General features: G+C 37.1%; 1 protein-coding gene across 3 annotated transcripts in view; it reads left to right on the forward strand.

Annotated features, from left to right (window-relative positions):
* The window catches only part of INPP4B (inositol polyphosphate-4-phosphatase type II B), a 266205-nt gene that overhangs the window by 240954 nt on the left and 7597 nt on the right, over nt 1-17654 (forward strand). Inside the window, exon 24 of one of the 3 annotated variants that reach the window (XR_012580530.1) lies at nt 17135-17374. The exons of 1 other annotated variant lie outside the window; for it this stretch is intronic. Coding sequence is in view for 1 of the 2 variants with exons in the window: in XM_074541856.1 (XP_074397957.1) it covers nt 17135-17165 (31 nt within the window). In the remaining variant the exon portion in view is untranslated. The remainder of the gene's footprint in view (nt 1-17134; nt 17375-17654) is intronic. One more of the 3 variants, XM_074541856.1, reaches the window with a different exon arrangement.

The raw sequence follows: 17654 nt of genomic DNA on the forward strand, positions 1-17654 counted from the left end.
CAACAAGGTTTACAAGAAACAGTTCCTCTTGCCAAGCGACAGACCCTTGTGATACATTCCTTAGTTCACAAACAAAATCATAAATCTTCTGCTTATCTTATTGTATGCTGCCTCCAGACAGGTTAGCATTCTTACTTTCCTATAGTGGTTTAAATATTTGTTAAGTTCCTAAGACTACCTGCTAAGTTACACACGAAACCCAACACATACTATCAACGGCTACAAAACTGTTTTTAACAAACCGATTCACACACAACTCATAACTAAACTGTAATTAAACATTTCGCTAAATTTAATTTCTTTTTCCAACAGCTGCAGCTTCATTGAGTCATAGAGTGCTTTAGAGTGCTTAAAGACCATCTTCTCCCAACCCCTGTGCCATGGGCAAGGACATCTGTTTTACTAGACCAGGTTGCTTGCAGTCCCATCCAATCCTCAGGGCAGCATTTTCTGTCTTTTATCAGCTGCAAATCCTGGCTTTTCATTTGCCATATAGAATTTTCCCTTTAATTTATTTTTCTGGAACTAGGATTTTTATTGAGAGTATGGTGTAATTTCTCAGGAGTCAAATAAGCAAATTCAGAAATCACAGAATCTGTGGACATAGAAATTCTGCTAATATAAGCCATAGCCAAACCTCTGGAGATATATGGGATAACTGGCTACATGATGGTCAATCAAGTTTGATACAAGTGTCTGTGGAATCCACATAAGGGAACTATTGTAAAAAATCCCTCTCTCTGTAGCTAGGTCTGAGCAGTGCCCAGTTGGAAACTCTTTGGTTCTGAGTTTCAGATGTGCCAGCATTCAATAAACCATTGTGTGAGCTCCAGAGGAATATTCCACCATTTGTCCCCTAAGATAAGCCAGACACTTTAATTTGTATTGTGATAACTCCTGCTGACACTGCTCAGAAATTAAGATCTTTCTTTGCCTTCCAATTGAAAATTAAGCTCACTGAAGAGAGACCCCTTGTACCAAAATGCCTGCAGAAATGATACTCAAACAAAATGGATTTTCAGGCCAGGTTTGAAGTTTGGTCAAAATATCCAAAACTGGGATGATCTTCTTTTCCAGTCTGCCTTGACGTTTTGTGATAAAAGGAAATACTGCAATTCTTCTGTAAGTTTTTGTTTTCAAAACATTTGTTTTGAAAGTGACACATATTAGATTTAACCTCTCAAAACCACTTCCCTAATCTGTGAGTTGGGAATTGAAGGAATTTGTTTTTTTTTTATATAACCATGGTAATGAGTCCATGATAAAGACCACCACCCTGCCTGTGTGTGACTTTCTGTTTAGCCACAAGCCAAACTAATTGTTAATTGTTTGACAGGCACTTTTTTTGGTATTATAGAGCATTCCACTTCTTTTTAAAGCACTTACAGGGTGGATTTCCATAGTGAAGAGACTGACTAGATGTAAAAATTCCCAGAAAGAGCATAAATAACCCAAATAAATAATACTGCTGAATTTTCCCTCCCCGTTTCCTTAAAAATTTTTGAAAGATAAAAAAAGATTTAAAAACTACAGAGAATTGGTGTGACATAAGTACCAAATTCAGGAGTCCTTTCATCAGAGTGAGGTGATGACTTTTCCATGCAGGAAAGGACGATTTCAGGATAAATTGGAGAGTGTCTCCATCAAAGAGCACCAAACTGTGTAAACCAGGATTGGGCTGTGAGCTGCCAGCTGTAACTTGTACGAAGTGAAATACACAAAGTGTGGTAATTGTCTTTATAATTTAACTCCATTTTTAATAGTTTTCCTGAAACTACTATAAAAGAAGCTCAGAATTGAATTGTTCTTAGTAATATGCTTCTGACATAAACCAAACTTGTATCATGTACTCCCAACTGCATATGGATTTACTATTATTGTGTCATTTCTTTATTGCAGTATTCTCTGAGGTTTTCAGGTGGAGACTTAATAAAAATAATTAAATAGTGCTGCCCATAGCAAACAATAATAATAAAGAATCAGGTTAATCCACAAATATACTCAGCATACTGAAAAGGAAAACTATCCAAGGAGTAATCGTGGTCCTAATACCAAATTAATCCTCTTGAAATAATAAGCTTTTCAGTCTGAGCTGAAAATGCAGTGCCTGAGTGCAGCTTGAGACCTCTCATGAGCTCTAAGGAGTACATGCAGGAATTAGAGACTTTGAGAGTGTCAGAGTGCAGATGTCCTAGGGCTGGCTGTGGCCTCATGTCTAGCTGACAGTAAGAGCTGTCAGAGCTGGCCTTCACTCGAGTAACACTGCCTTTCCATGCCAGTTATAAAATAATAATTGCTTTTCCACCCCACAGACGATGCCAGCAGAAAAGACATGGTGGATATTAAAATATCCCATTTAAATTCCAGCTCTGGATATTTCTGTGTTTGAAATAACACTCCTCATGGAGTTTCCTCCATCTCCACCCAGCCTATCTAAACCAAAAAGGAAACAGAGCTTCAAGGGGAAAGAATAAAAAAGGTGGATTTTTCCTTGTGAGAAATGTGGCTCTTTAGACTTCCTAGCTGGCTGCTCTGTATAAATTAATAACCTGAAGTTAATATAACGAGCAAGTATTTTCTCTAAATTAAATATGTGGGGAGATGCAGTGTTGATCAGGCTGTATTTAAGTCTAGACAGTTTATGTTAATTATTGTGTCCTGAGGCCTGTGGTTACTTCAAGCAAACTGCTTTTGTTGGCAGTGTCCACTCAGTGGATTATCCTTTTTGCACATTGTATTGTTTCACAGGAAACCTCTTTTTACTTGTTGGACCTTTATGATAAGAAACAACAACACAGCAGCAGGTGAAATTATTTCTACATTCCTTCATTTGTTTTGATGAAAAATCAGTGGCATGTAGGACTCTTTCAGGCTTCTGCCACTGTTAATTTTCATATAGAATTCACAAAGGATTAATCAATGCATTTGTTTGAAAGTATCTCTGGGGATGTTGCTGGAGAAAATCGTGTTTATGCTTGTTGTAGACTTTCTGCACATGACTTGAACCAACACTTATACTAATTTCTGAATCTACTACAATTGCTCTGGCTTAAATATAAAATAAAGTTCTGTTTGATCTCATGTTCAGGTTTATTTTTTTGGAGGAGTGGTGGTAACAGGTGTTCATTGAAAAACCTCACACTTTTAAGACTAATTATTTTCTTTCTTTTATTTTCTTTGTCAACATTGTGGTTTTAAATTAAATGAAGCAATTGCCTAGTACATATTTTTCAATTTTAAAAATGACAGGCTAATTACTTGTCCGTTTTGCATTGCTGGGAGATAAAACTTCGTGAAATGGAATTACAATTTCTGGTATAAACTATATTTGATGCTATGAGTTAGAACTGATTATACTGACAACCTGTATTCTTCAAGGGTCAAAGCGACTTTAATAACCTTGCTTTTCAGGATAACTTTTGAGGTGTTTCATCTGAAAAGTGAAGTACTCAGAGTGCAATAAGTCCCACCCCTCTTTCTCTTTTAGGGCTTAGTGTGTCAAGAGGAGCTTGCTGAAGTGAGCCCTGATGCTGATAGGAAGTGATGCTCCACGGGGAGATTTGGCAGCTGAGGGTGACTGACCCGTGGCTGCTCCAATTGTGCACAATTTAACAACACCATTCATTCTCCCCAGAGTGCTGTGAACCAGTGCTTTGAGGTCACTTAGAGAATCCATTTGCAGTAGCCTAGTACAGCTGGACAGCCCTGTGGCTTGTCAGGACAGGCAGCTGGGGGTTCCAAATTCTCTCCAGCTCCCGCTCTGCACTCCGTGTGGGGGCTGGCTCATCCCCCTCCAGCCCAGCTCAGTACCTGCACTGCCTCCCTGACAGACAGGGATGCCTGCTGAGCCTCCTGCAGCACACAGACATTCATTAGGGGTATTTTCCTGTTAAAGCCTCACTCATGGCCCTCAGCACACGCACTGTGATAAAAACGTGTGGTCCAACACAAAACATAGCACAGAAAGTAATTGAGGAAGAAAGCTTACAAATAATGGATGAACGGCATTCCTGAGGCGGGGAAAGTTTCTCAGACATTGTACAAAACTACAAAGAAACCAAAGAGTCTTCTCTGTCAAAGCTGATACACAGCAAGAGCCCAACAGGTGAATTTTTAAAAGCTGCTTAGATAAACATGGGTGAAGCACTGCCTTATATGCACCTGCTCGTGGGTTTGGTTTTACTCCTTCTCCTCAAAGGTTTTACTCCTTCATCACTGCTTCCCGTGAGGAAGCCAGAAGCCCAAATTGTGAGTGTCTGATGGAGGCTGATGAATTGCAGGAATGGAGCCTTGCCATTAGACTATAGGAAACATAACATCTTTGAAAAAAGGTATTAAGGATTCAGGAAATAAAAAAGGTAAAATTTAGGAAGTAGTAGTGGATAGCATAAAATAAAGGCAAGTTATGTACTAACTCCAGAAATTGTTCTTGTGATGCAAGTTACACATCTTTATAGTTTGTATTAATATTGCAAAAATATAGAAATGTTATTATTAAGTAGTTATTCTTTTTTACTGAGGGGGAAGGTGCAGAGACAGTGCAGAACCATGATCAGAGTAGGATTAAAAGTGAGAATGAAGATAAAGGTATTTTCTGTCTTCAGGGTTTCCCTAGATGCTCTCCAAATCAAGAGGGAAATGTTATGGAACTAACAAACTAACAATGCAGTGCTGTGTGTTCTGCATAAGATCACTACTACCATACAGAAGATATAAGAAATAACTGCACAAAGGGGAAAATCAACTAAGACCTGAAAAGTTTGATGTGATATGATTTTATGAGACAGGATACTGGATTTTCACTGATATTAGAACTTGGATTTTCCAAGTGGGTAAAGAGGAATGTGGGTGAGTTAGAGAATGCAGCACTGGATGAACTAATAAATCTCTATTACATTATTACAACATATTCAACTCAGATTGCATAGACATTCTTTTCACTGGTAACAGCAGAGCTGTTCTATTTATTTGGCATGTGTACATCCTCATTTTCTAAAGCAAAATACATAACTCTGTATTTTACCACATTCTTGGGCCTCACTGCATGAAATCCCTCCACCAGCAAGGAGCTCAGCTTGCAGTCTCCTCTCTTTCTAGCCTTCCATTCCAGCTACCAAAGCTGGACAACCCCTGAGCCTAAGGGGAAGACACATTTAATTGGTTGTGATAATTCTTAGAAAACTAGATTCAACTAGAACAGTAAATCCACGTAGTTGGATTGCTATACTTAGTGTAAGTGTCAAGAAGATCAAGTGACTGCAACTAGGAAAATATATATAAATTTGAAATTACTCAGCCAAGAAATTCTGACACAGTGAATGTGTCCAAGTTGCTGGGATAGATTCCAAACAGAGGAATGAACGTTTAAAAAATATTACAAAATTTCCTCATATATACTTATATATATATATATATATATATATATATACTTTGTTGAATGCAAAAGTATTCAACATCTGTTTAATTAGTTCAATTTCATTTCCATACATTTTCTTCCTGAAAGTGTGCATCCTGGAAACGGATTGATTTCAGTACAACACATGGCAGAATAAAGTTCAGGCTCTCCAGTGGGATTTGAATCTGGTGGGTGCTGTAAAGATTACAGAATTCCATTACTGAAAATCAGGTGTGCTGGCTTGGAGGGGAACCTGGTGGTGATAAATGGATTGGTGCTAGCAGACATCCTTTGTGCAGGTTTAAATCTGGCTTCAGTTTGTTATTTGTTTCACTTATATTGTTCTGAAATCATGGTCCTGCGAAGGGCTTGTCTGAACAAGAATGTTTACATGAATTACTTAAACCAGATTATAAAACTAGAGTGCTAAACTATGCCAAAAGGGTGTGTGGAAATATTTAGTCTGGTTTAGGCTGTGCTTTTTGGTGATTTTTTTTTTTAATAAATTGTAGGTAATCACATCAATGCTCTGGGAAAAACATTGGTTGCCATCCTGGAATGAACACATATGGAATTTTTAGAGACAAACACTGCTCAGTTCTGGTTTCTGTGCAAAATGGAAGTTAATAGAAAGTAGGGAATTTAAACAAAGGGCTACACAGATTAGGCAGAAAACAAGCCATGTGGATTTATAGAATTCCATTTGTATTATTTTTCAAAAGATAAGCCAATAAGGCTGTAGAGAGTTTTAATATAGGTAGATGTCTTTAATTATGAAGATATATTTTACAATAGGACAAGGGAGAATGGTGGGGGTTTGATCTCAGAAGAGCCTATCAGTATCTTGGGGCTGCAGAGTGATGTCTCCACATTGAAATAATGACTACAATTAATTGTCAAGTATCAGGACTTCAGCCTGAGACAATCCTTCCTCTCATACTAACTTGGTTTCTGGCATTTTTATTTATAATTTTCCTTCTCTGAAACACTCAAGATTTCTTAGAGTTGTGGATCACATAGTGAATCCCAAGCAAGATGGGAGGTGGGACAGAGGCTCCTCTCCACTGCTTTTCTTGCCTTACTAATATGTTCACAGTGATATTGGATGCCTGGGCTATAATTTTTTTCTGCAGGTCAGAGCATCAGGCACCTTTAAAAATGTTTTAATCCGCTTTCCTAGGAAAGCAAGGTTCATATAATCATGTCTGGTTTTTTTCCTCCAATAATCTCAGAAACTGTTGGCTAATTTTACTGAAATGGCAGGAAAAACTGTAGTGTTAAAGGCATTAATCTTCCATGGATTTGGGGCAGCAGGGTTAATGCCTTGGCACAAGTTTGTTCAGCAGTGAGAATTTGCTCTGTGAAAGACACTGGAGCAGACACTGAGGAATAAATACGACAGAGAACTATCTAAATATCTTTGGAATATCCAGGGAGCTACTGATTTCCTCTTGGTTTTTATGCAGTAGCTTTTCCGAGATTATCCTGGCATGTCTCGAATGGACTCCTAATGGACTCCTGGTATTTCATGGCTTTCAGGTTTCATCTTTCCTGGTCTATCAACAGCACTGGCAGGCCTTCTTTTAAAGAGCTGACATTCTTGCTTTAGCTGGAGACTTAGATCACTGATCATTTCTGCAGTGTGTAACTCACTGGCATGTGAAGGGGTCAGCCCTGATGGCCTGACATTGTCCTCCAGCTTTATTTAATTTGGAGAAAAAGCTCTCCTATGCAGTTTGCCCTGGCAGTGCACCACTGGAACTTTCTCATGAAGTTAACAAAGCCAGTTCTTGGTGTGATATCCACCTTGTGCTCCTGAAGTACAGTAAACATAAAAATCCATCTTCCAAAAAAAGAATGAGGTCTGGTTTTTGTTTGTTTTTTTGTTTGTTTGTTTGTTTTTGTATTGTTTTGGGTTTTTTTAATGGAAAATGTTCTGTCATGTCTCAAAGGTTGTCAGGCTTGAAAAGAAAATGGGTTACACTAAAAAGGCTTGGATCTATCAAGGCAAATTCCCTTATGAAAGCCAAAAACATCACTTAGTACTGTGTCTGCAACTGAGAGGACAAAATCCCTGTGAAAGTCATACCAGGTCTGCTTTTGATCACCAAATGAAAACTAATCAGCTGTGGGGTTTATGTGCAAAACCAAAGTAAAAAGAAACAGGTTCATATAAAATCTTTGTCTTATTCACCGACTGTGTTTTACTAGTCTTTTCAATCCACTTTTCAAATTTACCTTGTGGCTCTATTATATTTTATACATACTTATTTTACTCATTCATCCCTTTTTCTGCAGCCAACTCTATAATGGCAATTTTGGCTATTCAAATCCTTATTTAAGATGTTTTCATTGTGTTAACTGCTCTTTGAATGCTACCACTTATCTTTCTGGATTAAATTAATTGATTACTATTGCTTACTAGAATGATAACTTTTGAATCCTTCTAGTTTCACAGAACACATTAAACTGATACAGAAAATGTAATTTTCACTGGCTCAAAAATACTATTTTCTTTTTATCAAAGAACCTGGGTGAGAAAATGTTAGGTAATATGTTGAAAATTATCACTCAGCACATTAAATCAGATTATCTCTCAATCCTAGCATGACCATCAAGCTGTTCAACCTTGGTTCCCCAACAAAACAAATAATTGACAATTTATTATCTTCAAAATCTGTGCAGTGAAATGTCATACCAAACATACCATAAATATTCTCAGGAGAAGATCAATACAGCACATGGGCAGCAAAAGCTACTGATGTGACAGAGAAAAAAAGCATCCCTCCAGAAATCTTGGTAACAATTTTTAATGAAACATATGTGAAAAGTGCTGCATTTCTCCTTACTAATTAATAGGGACTCAAAGCGGAGCAACATTCAGAAAAGAAGTGTCCTCCTTTCTCAAGTGGAGCCTTGGGACTCTTCATATTGAAACACAATAAAATCTTTGTGTTTCTCAAACACCCACTGATTTTAGAAAGAATTCCATGGCATAAAAATCCATCTTTCTTTACCTAAAGGAGTTGATAAAGTATTTTTATTTTATGGGTAGCCTCTTTTCCCAGCATGACTTCACTACAGATTTTCAGGAGAAGTCACGACTGACTAGTGCTCAAAAATTTCTTCTGGTGGCCTTCAGAGTAAGACAAGAATTGTCTAAATTAGGTTAACTATGGAGTTTGGCAATCAATAAAATGATAACAACAAAAACCCATTCTCCTTTCAATTTGTGATATGCGTTTCAGGTTTTAGTACGTGTTTTCAGGATTTGAGTGCTTTCAGTCTCATCACACATTTTCATGTAGAAACTAGGCTACAGAGGAAAGCAGCATTTCAGTGCAGATGTTGAAGGCACTGACAGTTTTGGATTTTCACCGAGTCTAGTGAATATTCCAAAAATAAATACCTGTTCCTGAAAAGCATCAGATCAAAGAGGGCAGCCCAAATCCTACACCAATGCATGTGTGGTAGTGCCTCTGACACATGAGGAGCTGACAACTGGAAGAGACTTGTCACACAGATAACCTCACTGGAAAAGAATAGCCTGCACCGAAAAAGGTGCACTAAAGATTCTGTTCCATTTTCTGTAGCTGTCGACAGAGGTCTGGTCTTCCCAACGACCTCAAGCACTCCTGATCTGAAAAGGGATGGCTGAATTAGGTCTTGCCCTACATTCTTTCTCTGTGTAGGTGCCAGCGGACATCAAGCAAGGATTTTCAGTGAAGGCAAGCAAAGGTGAATAATAATAATAATTCACCTCAGGAACTGGTCCCCGTTCTGCACGGTGTGTGCACCTTTCCTCCTGCAAAACATTAACTCCATGTGAAGTGGGAACCCCAGGAATTTCTTTTACAAGAACTGACATCTTGGTTTTCTGTTTAGGTCACCATGGAATGCCTGACTCCTCCATGGACCCTTTCACATCAGAAAGTGACAATGACTAATGACAATGACTGTTTCAGTTTGAATTTTCATGGGGGAGACAGGAGGTCAGGAGTTGAGACCATCCAAAAGAGAGGAGACTTGCCACAAATTGTAGGAAAATGGTGGTGGTCTTTTAGCCATATATTGGAGGTAAAGTTTTTCCTCGAATTGGCTGACAGCATGTGACTGTCAGGATGTTATTTTTTATATTTTATTAATTATGTTCTGAAAATAAGCTTATACATTAGAAGTAAATGCTGGGACAGAATTTTGTGGGGAAAATGCATAGTGTAGAAGATAAAGCACAGCAGGACTCTGAAGCTCACATGAAGGAGTAATTTTGAGAAGAGGGAATGGGGAGGAAAGTGTAAGATTCTCAAGATCTGCGCTAAAATGGTAAGAATTAAGGTTATTGATTACTCTGGAACATACAGTATCCTTCTAACCTTCACTTTTAAAGACCCCCTTCAATTTCATGAAAATAGTCTTTTTTCACAAGGCAGCTTAAACTTTCATCACAAAATAACTTTTCTACCATATACTACAGAAATACTGTTCAAAGCCAATAGTGTCAGAGGGCATTAAATTTAAGGGTAAAACACAAATGAGAAGAAACTGGTGTTATTCAAGACATGTTCCCTATTTTCCTCTGCAATATTTGATATGTGCTAATTATTAGAAGACAACTCCAGGGGAAATATTTTCTTAAAAATAAAATTTTTGCATAAGCTTGTGACCCTTGTCTTTATTACTGCCTGTAGGCTCCTGAGGTTCTCACCAAATAGAAGAGATATTTTTCTATTGGCAGGAACTCAATAGAAAAAAGAAGAAAAAAAAATCCATGCCCCAAAAGGATAGCTTCATGGGAAAATATATTAAATAGTGAAAGAACCAGGAAAATTAATGCTAATTTAGATTGACAGTTTTTTCAAACATGTCAGAACTAAGTGAACTTTTTAGGCAAAAATGTTGTGCTAGATCCCTAGAGGACATAAATAATCATATCCAATATCTTCCTCATGAGATAAAATCAATATTTTATTTTTAAAGGCCATCAAAAGAGATGGAGCTCCAGATTCTCAGAGGCACAAAATACCAGTGTAAGCAGGATAGAGTGTCTGAGGCAGTGTGAGCCTCAATCCTACTTTCTTTATCTTGGAAAGTTGCAGAGGCTAAAAATGGCCTACAAACAATTCAGATGATCCTGATCCGAGGCATCTGGTTTCCATGAGGGTTTTTATCATTCATTGAGAACAGTGAAATTATTTCTGGAATGCTGAAAGGCGGGACAGAATCAGCACAGCCTTTATTAGAAGTGGGATCTGCAGAGTCAGAAATGCTTTTCCTTTGAGTGATCTCATGCAAACCTTAGATTTAGAATTTAGCTGCCCCTCAGGTGGAGTCACTGCTTCTCCCCCGAGCTGATACCTGACTCAAAGAGACGGGCTTGCCAATGTCTGCAGCAGCATTTGGCAATAACTCAGAGCAGCAATTATTGACTCACAAAAGAACCTTTTCCACTAATGCATATTTCTTGCCATTCTCTTAGGGGTGGGAGGCTGTGACTTACTGCGTGTTTCAATTTAGAGGAAATGCACAATTAATGTCATTTACAACTCACTTTTTTGGACTACTGATGTCTAGATATGCAGCTGCAGGCAGGTAAATAAATACCATTATCACAAGAGAGACTACCAATTCTGGGATACTGAGAGCTAATTCAGGGCCCTCCTGCTTGCATGTTGATATGGGGATTTTTGTGTTGGGAGGGGTTTTTTTTAAACATCATGAGTGAAAATAATTTGTTAGAGACACAGAGGAATTTGATGAATACTAGGAAAAGAAATGTTCTTATTTTTGTTATTTAAAAACTTTTAAGCAGTCTCCATAGAATATAAATGCAGTGCAAAGAAGTTCTGTTCTTATCTTATAAATACCAGTGAGAACAAGCCCATTAATTTGTAATAGTGCCAAGGGTTGTACTTATGAAGCGTAGAATGTATGAAGTACAAAACAACAATTTCTATTCAGTCACAAAACAACTAAAATTAGGCTAGGCTTTGAATTGTCTATGGCAGAAAATGAAACCTTCAAGTGAAGAAAATAAAACCCTTTCAGGGTTTTTTATGTTTGAGCAATTAAAACATCTCATAATTCCACAGTATATGAGATCCAGTGGAAGGCTCATTGAAATAGATCAGAACAGATTCACTACATCACATTAACGATTTGAGCAACCAAAACATGCTTTGAATTAAATACAATTCTATATAATAAATAAAACAAAATCCTAATCTTGATTTCATTTTAATAAATTCCAGTGATGGATGGTTGTCATATATGTGTGTTTTCAGTTTCCCTGTAAAGCATTTAAAGTTCAGTTGTATAGTGTGGTTTCATACATTGAAATATTGTAAATAAGTTTTAAAAAACAACCCAGAAAACCATTTTTCCCCAAAAAATATTTTTGGCAAAAAAATAGCAGCATTAAATGGATGCTTGACAAAACAAATTTTGTTTGGAAATTTGGACTAGATCTAAAGTTTCAAATGTCAGCTTGAAAAATTCTCTAACAGAGACTACCACTCTGTGAAGCTTCACGTTCAAACTTAGGCTCTGCAAGAGTCAGAGAGCTACACTGATGGTAATTAGAAAACTTTTTTGTTAGATTAAGTGGGTTAAGGTTATTCAGAATATCTCTTTCACACTGTCCAGTGACTTAAGCATCCTCAAAATAGTAGTGGACTGCTCACTATACTTTGAGCAGTTATTTCATTTTTATAATTCCCTTTTTGACATATTCTAGGTGTGTCATGAGGGCTTTCTGTGTCCCAAGGACTTCACGTTTGGGAACATTCAAAGGAATAGGAGTCATAATGCAAAAAGTATTTCAGTTTTTATGTAGCTCTGCATGTCTCAGCATATTACAGAATTTTATCTGTGACTTTTTTCCTGTAAGGAACAGAGTTAATTCCCAATACTTCAAAACCCAGCAGTAGTTTACATGTTTTTCTATCCACACTACTCCATGCGCATTACACATATAGACACACTGCTGTATATTATAATGTGGGTAGGTTTATGCACATTATAACATGTATGTAGTTACACACAGACACACACAATTAATATGCTTTATACCAAAGCTATATTCTGTACAAACTACTAACAAAACCCCAGACCATGGCATGACAAAAGAATTAATTTCTTTTAGAACCTTTTGGGATTTTTTGGATTGCAGAAAAGTATTTATTAAGAAAGCATAGTCTTTCAAACATACAAGATAGTACACTTCCATCAATTGATTTTATTTCGTGACAGAGAAAAAGTAACACTTGTAGTAAAAGAACCAACAAACCCTATAAATTGCTATCTGGCTCAACACCATTTCATAGAACTTCTTTGAGAAAGAAAACCTTTTTTTTACAAAGCTGTCCTTTTAGACTTTGTTCTACAATCTTAATTAAAACATTTGGATATGGGGTAGAGAGATGTTGTGGGTTTTCCATTATATTCCAGTTTAAATTATCTTTTTATTTTCTTTTAAAATGTGAAAATCATGGTAGCCGTTTGCTTCAGGTGACAACTAGAAGGAGTATGAGATATTTTGGTAGTTTGATTTGTGCTTTGACTATAAAACTTTATGATGCAGCTTGTCTTGATGAGAAATTTTAATCTGATAACTTAAGCAGTCCTCTAATTTTCTTACACTTGCTTTTTCAAAAGGGATAAAATAAAGATTTTGTGTTGAATTTGGCTCAGCTGAGTTTGATGGCATAAATGAGGGCAGAGGCTAAGCCTGACTGTGGAAGTGGGAGACCTTCTAAAGAATTTGCCTGTGGGCACATGAAAAGCAAAGCAGAGCAGCTTATTCACAGCCTCGTCTGGCTTTTGAATTTGATGCTTTGATATGATGATTTGGTATCAGTAAAAGGGTCAAACATATTTTAAACTAAAGAGAGCAATTGAGTTGAGAGATAAAATAGTGCAAATTGGAAAGTTTTCATGTTTCACAAACTGCTCAGTGCTGCAGAATGAGACTGAAATATTTTTAATTACCCTTAAATGTGACTAAGCTGTGTGTACGTTTCAGAAGCAGGTAAGTCAGAGGAGGAAACCTCACTCCTCAGCAAGGATTTAGACCATCTGAGATAAATTAACATATGTAGAAAATTAAATCTGATTTAATAATGATGAAATTAATAGAAAATTTTATTTTTAAAAGCCTGAAGCTTACAGCTTCATTCAGTTTAAGAAATGAGAAGAGAAATAACAGAGTGGAAGGGTATCATCACAGAGAGAAACCCCCTCAGAGAGCAAGCTTTTAATTAAATCATAACAGATGCTGACCTAGGCATTGAGGGAAATCAATGTTTCTGATTTGTACAGCATTTAAAGGGATACAAGAGGTGAAGAGTGAAAAGCAGGGGAATTCATGTATGCATTGGTTTTATTCCTCCTGGGATCACAAAGGTCATTGGCAAAGTTCCTGCTGACCATAAAGTCGCATGCTCAGGCCCAGCTGCTCGCGTTGTTGTTCATAAAGAAATCAGAGATTTATGAAACTGGACAAAAAAAAATTTCCTTGGGGTAATTGTGAGCTTCAAGGAGTTTAACAGCATTGGAATCAGGCGGCAGCTGCAGTATTAGCCATTTTTCTCTGCACAGGAGATTGATGAAATTCTGTGTACGAAAAATACCTGACCTTTCTCTATTTGCACTTCAAAAAAACCATGGCCTTTCTTGGACTAGCAGTGCTGTTTATAATACTAGGGGTAACGGGAAAGGGATAGAAAGTTTCTTTTTACAGATATATGTGCATTGCTAAGACTTGCAGTGTTCCTTTTGGCTTGATTTTTGTCTCTTTAGGACAGGGATGCCTGGAATGGCCTATTAACTTTTTGTGTTGGGCCCCCTATAGGTGTTTAACAAGTTGTTTTAAGCACAGCTCCCAGGCATTCATCACTGAATGTAAGCCAGAAGACACAGTAATTGTTCTGTATGAGAAACAGCATTTTTACTACTAGATGTTGTCTGAGGCTTGAAGTTTAGGGTTTGTTGGATTATCAAAATTCATTCCTTTGTGTTGGTGATTTGAAATATCTCTTCATCAAATAAAATAATTTAGGTCAGATATGCAGTCATTTATCAGTAAACCCAGAAAGAGAATCACAGTACTGAATGTCACTGACTCGCTAGTCTTTGTAAATCTTGCTGAGACTGCAATCTCCTCAGGACAGTCTGTCTACCTATGCTGTTCTTGTGCAATGCCCAGCAGAACATGCCTCTGCTTTTTCTTGCCTTCTGAGTGCTGTCTCAATACAAAATAAGTAACATCATTATTTCTTGCCTTCTGAGTGCTGTCTCAATACAAAATAAGTAACCTCACATTGTATTTCCTTTTAGTACTCAGGCCTGTCACAATTCAAAAAATAACATGGCCAAGGCTCTTAGCTGTAATATCAGAACTGACAGCAGCAAGAAACACTGTTCTTTATTCTGAAAAGGAGTCTCCTGATACAAGTAGAATTTAAGACCACTGAGAGATCAACTACAATTTATAATTTATGTGGCTCTATGGCAAGTAGTGCAGTCTTCAAATAGAGGAATGTCTAACATCTGTATCACTCATGTGGGCTAAGTGAGTAGCGGGCATCTGTAGGTAAGGAACAGTAAGTTCTACTAATAGTGAAGTTTAGAAGGTTATTGTGGAAACCTGGACACAGCTAGGTTTGAGTTCAGCCTATTAGCTCAAAATAGATTATCACCACAAATTGTGAATTTTATATTTGTGAATATGCCTCCATGATTATAGAAGTAAGAGCAGCAGTAACTACAGCACATAATATGCAATCTCCTATTAAATAGGAGAGTATTTCTTTGTTCAAGTAGTCCTGATGGTACTGGGCTGAATCAATTCACAGGAGACAGTGGAAATCAAGGCTCAGACATCTGTAGGCATTTGTAATTTGACTCCCAAGTTCCAAGATTAGTCTGCCCACCACATTCCTATTACTTGTTCTTGTGATTTTTGTAATCAACCTCATAAATGCATGAAGTATATAGCATTTTAAATATTCAAAGTACTGTAGAGTCATTACTGCTAATTTTGTCCCTTTTATCCCCCCACAAAAGGAATAGTTTCTTATTTCTCACTGTCTTTTTTCCTTCATCCTGTTGCTAGATCACAGCCCAATCATGCCTTCCTTTTTGTTTCTGGTTTTGTTAGTGCTACTTTTTTCCTTTTTTTTTTTCCTCATACAGGTTGTTTTGTAAGTGTTTTATGGAAAATAATAAATCTTATGTCTAAGGTTTAAAGAGAGACACTGTTATGATTTAGGCTAATGGGTTAGGTAATATTTTATCACCTGCTGTCTGTTCAATCAAAGAAGTTGCACAGTTGCATATGCTTCAAGAAGGTTTTTTAATAAACTTGGTATCACTTGAACACTTACAAGATGTTATAAAGTTCACTGATCTAGACTTATCTAGATTCTATTTACTGCAATTATTACTGTGACCTATCCCCTTTAATTTCTTAGAAGTTATTTGGGAAATTCTCCAACATGTGGAGAGCCAGAACGCGGCAAAGCTTTTCCATCTGGTGTTTTTTAAACTGTTCTAGTGAAATACTGAACACTAATGTGCAGCTTAAGCCCCCAACACTCTTGAGATCTCAGGCTAATCTTTCAGAGTAGGTTTCCTCTTGATGGTCAGAGGATATTAACAGTTAAAACACATTTGTCCTTTTGGCTGAGGCAGTGTAATGGCTTTGCAGACATTTGTTCATTGACTCTGGCTTTGGTAAGAGACCCTCTCTGATACCACAGAGACAGAAATGGGAGCACAGGAGAATCTACAGCCAGTTTGTAAACCTGATTGCAAAGCTTACAAATTACTCCTGGCCATGTGGTTTGGGAAGATGTTACTTGAACATGTGCTTTGACTGCATGGAACTTGCAGCACTGCTTAATTGGGATTTTCCCTTTGGATGCTTGGTTGAAAAGTTCAGTTTGTCACAGTTAATCTTTTATTAACTCCAAAATGTGCTCAGTGCACTGAATATGCTGAGTAGTCCATGCTGAGGATGGAATAATAAATGGAGAGGTTATTTTTATGCAGTGAAGTGTGATCAGGAATCTCTGCAATTTACAGTTCACAGCTGACAAGAACATGTAGTATGTGCATTATCTTTTTCTGCCATTTAATATTGGATATGTCACACCTGAGCAATTATGTGTTTAAAGAAGGACTGGTAGGGTAAGTAGAGAAATTACATATTTATGTTAGCAGGCCTAGAAAGATGATGACTAGTTTTGACCCTTACAAATATCTTTGAGGTTAAATAGCAAGGAAAAATGAACTAATTTAATCAGAGAAACTTAAAACTTACAAACAATTTCAGAAATTCAATGAATTTTTTCTAAGTTATCCCAAGTAGATCTTCATAATTTATTAGTGGTATAAAAATACTGGAGGATGAAGTCCTAAAAAGGATTTATGTGATGCAATAAAACTACAGTACAGCTAGGGGATTTTGGTTAAGTTAACTTATCTAAATGACTGATACCTGCTGCTAGGAAGATTGTCTGGGGAAAAATAAAGCCCAGTCACTGGCCTGCAGCAGGAAGTATGGAGGGAGAAATGATGTCTGAAGACTTCAGTCAAAACTTTAAAATGTCATAAATGGTTCATGAAAGCAGGAGGCTTGCTGCAGAAATAGTTGCAGGAACTATTCATAATGATCTAATCTTTGAATTAGTTACCAAGGAAACCAAAGGAAAAAATCTCTCATTTGGTATCTTCAACCAGAAAAAGAAGATTCTTGGAAAACAGCATGTAAAAAGCTACAGCTGAGGTTAGTGAGGAGAAGAAATTCCCAGTTGTCACAATGGATTATGATTAATACCTGCTCTTCAGTATCACTGCCTCAGAGGATTGGGGATTCCATGTGCTAAGGAACAAACTCATCTGAATGCCTTGAGACTGACCAAAGCTAAGGTTTGGCTTCTCAGTGCTTCACTCAAAACTCGTAGCTTCTATCAATAGTAGGTATGAAATTTTTTTCTTTTCTTGATAGAGAACATTTTCACTCACTGAGAAACTAATGGCTCAAAAGGCCACCAAAATGGGATTGCTAATATGTCCTGCATTATAATTTTATAATTTGATTTCAAGAAAGTATCTTGACATAGAAGTTTTAGTTGCATTTTTTTGTTTTCCTTTAGTAAAACTCATAAAAGCAGTTCATCAGAAGCAGTTCTGTATGTAGTGAAGTGAAAAGCCCCGAGGAGTATTGAGTCACACTAGGAAAGAAAAAAAGGGTAAAAGT

This window comes from Zonotrichia albicollis, chromosome 5, assembly GCF_047830755.1.
Source record: "Zonotrichia albicollis isolate bZonAlb1 chromosome 5, bZonAlb1.hap1, whole genome shotgun sequence".
Lineage (NCBI taxonomy): Eukaryota > Metazoa > Chordata > Aves > Passeriformes > Passerellidae > Zonotrichia > Zonotrichia albicollis.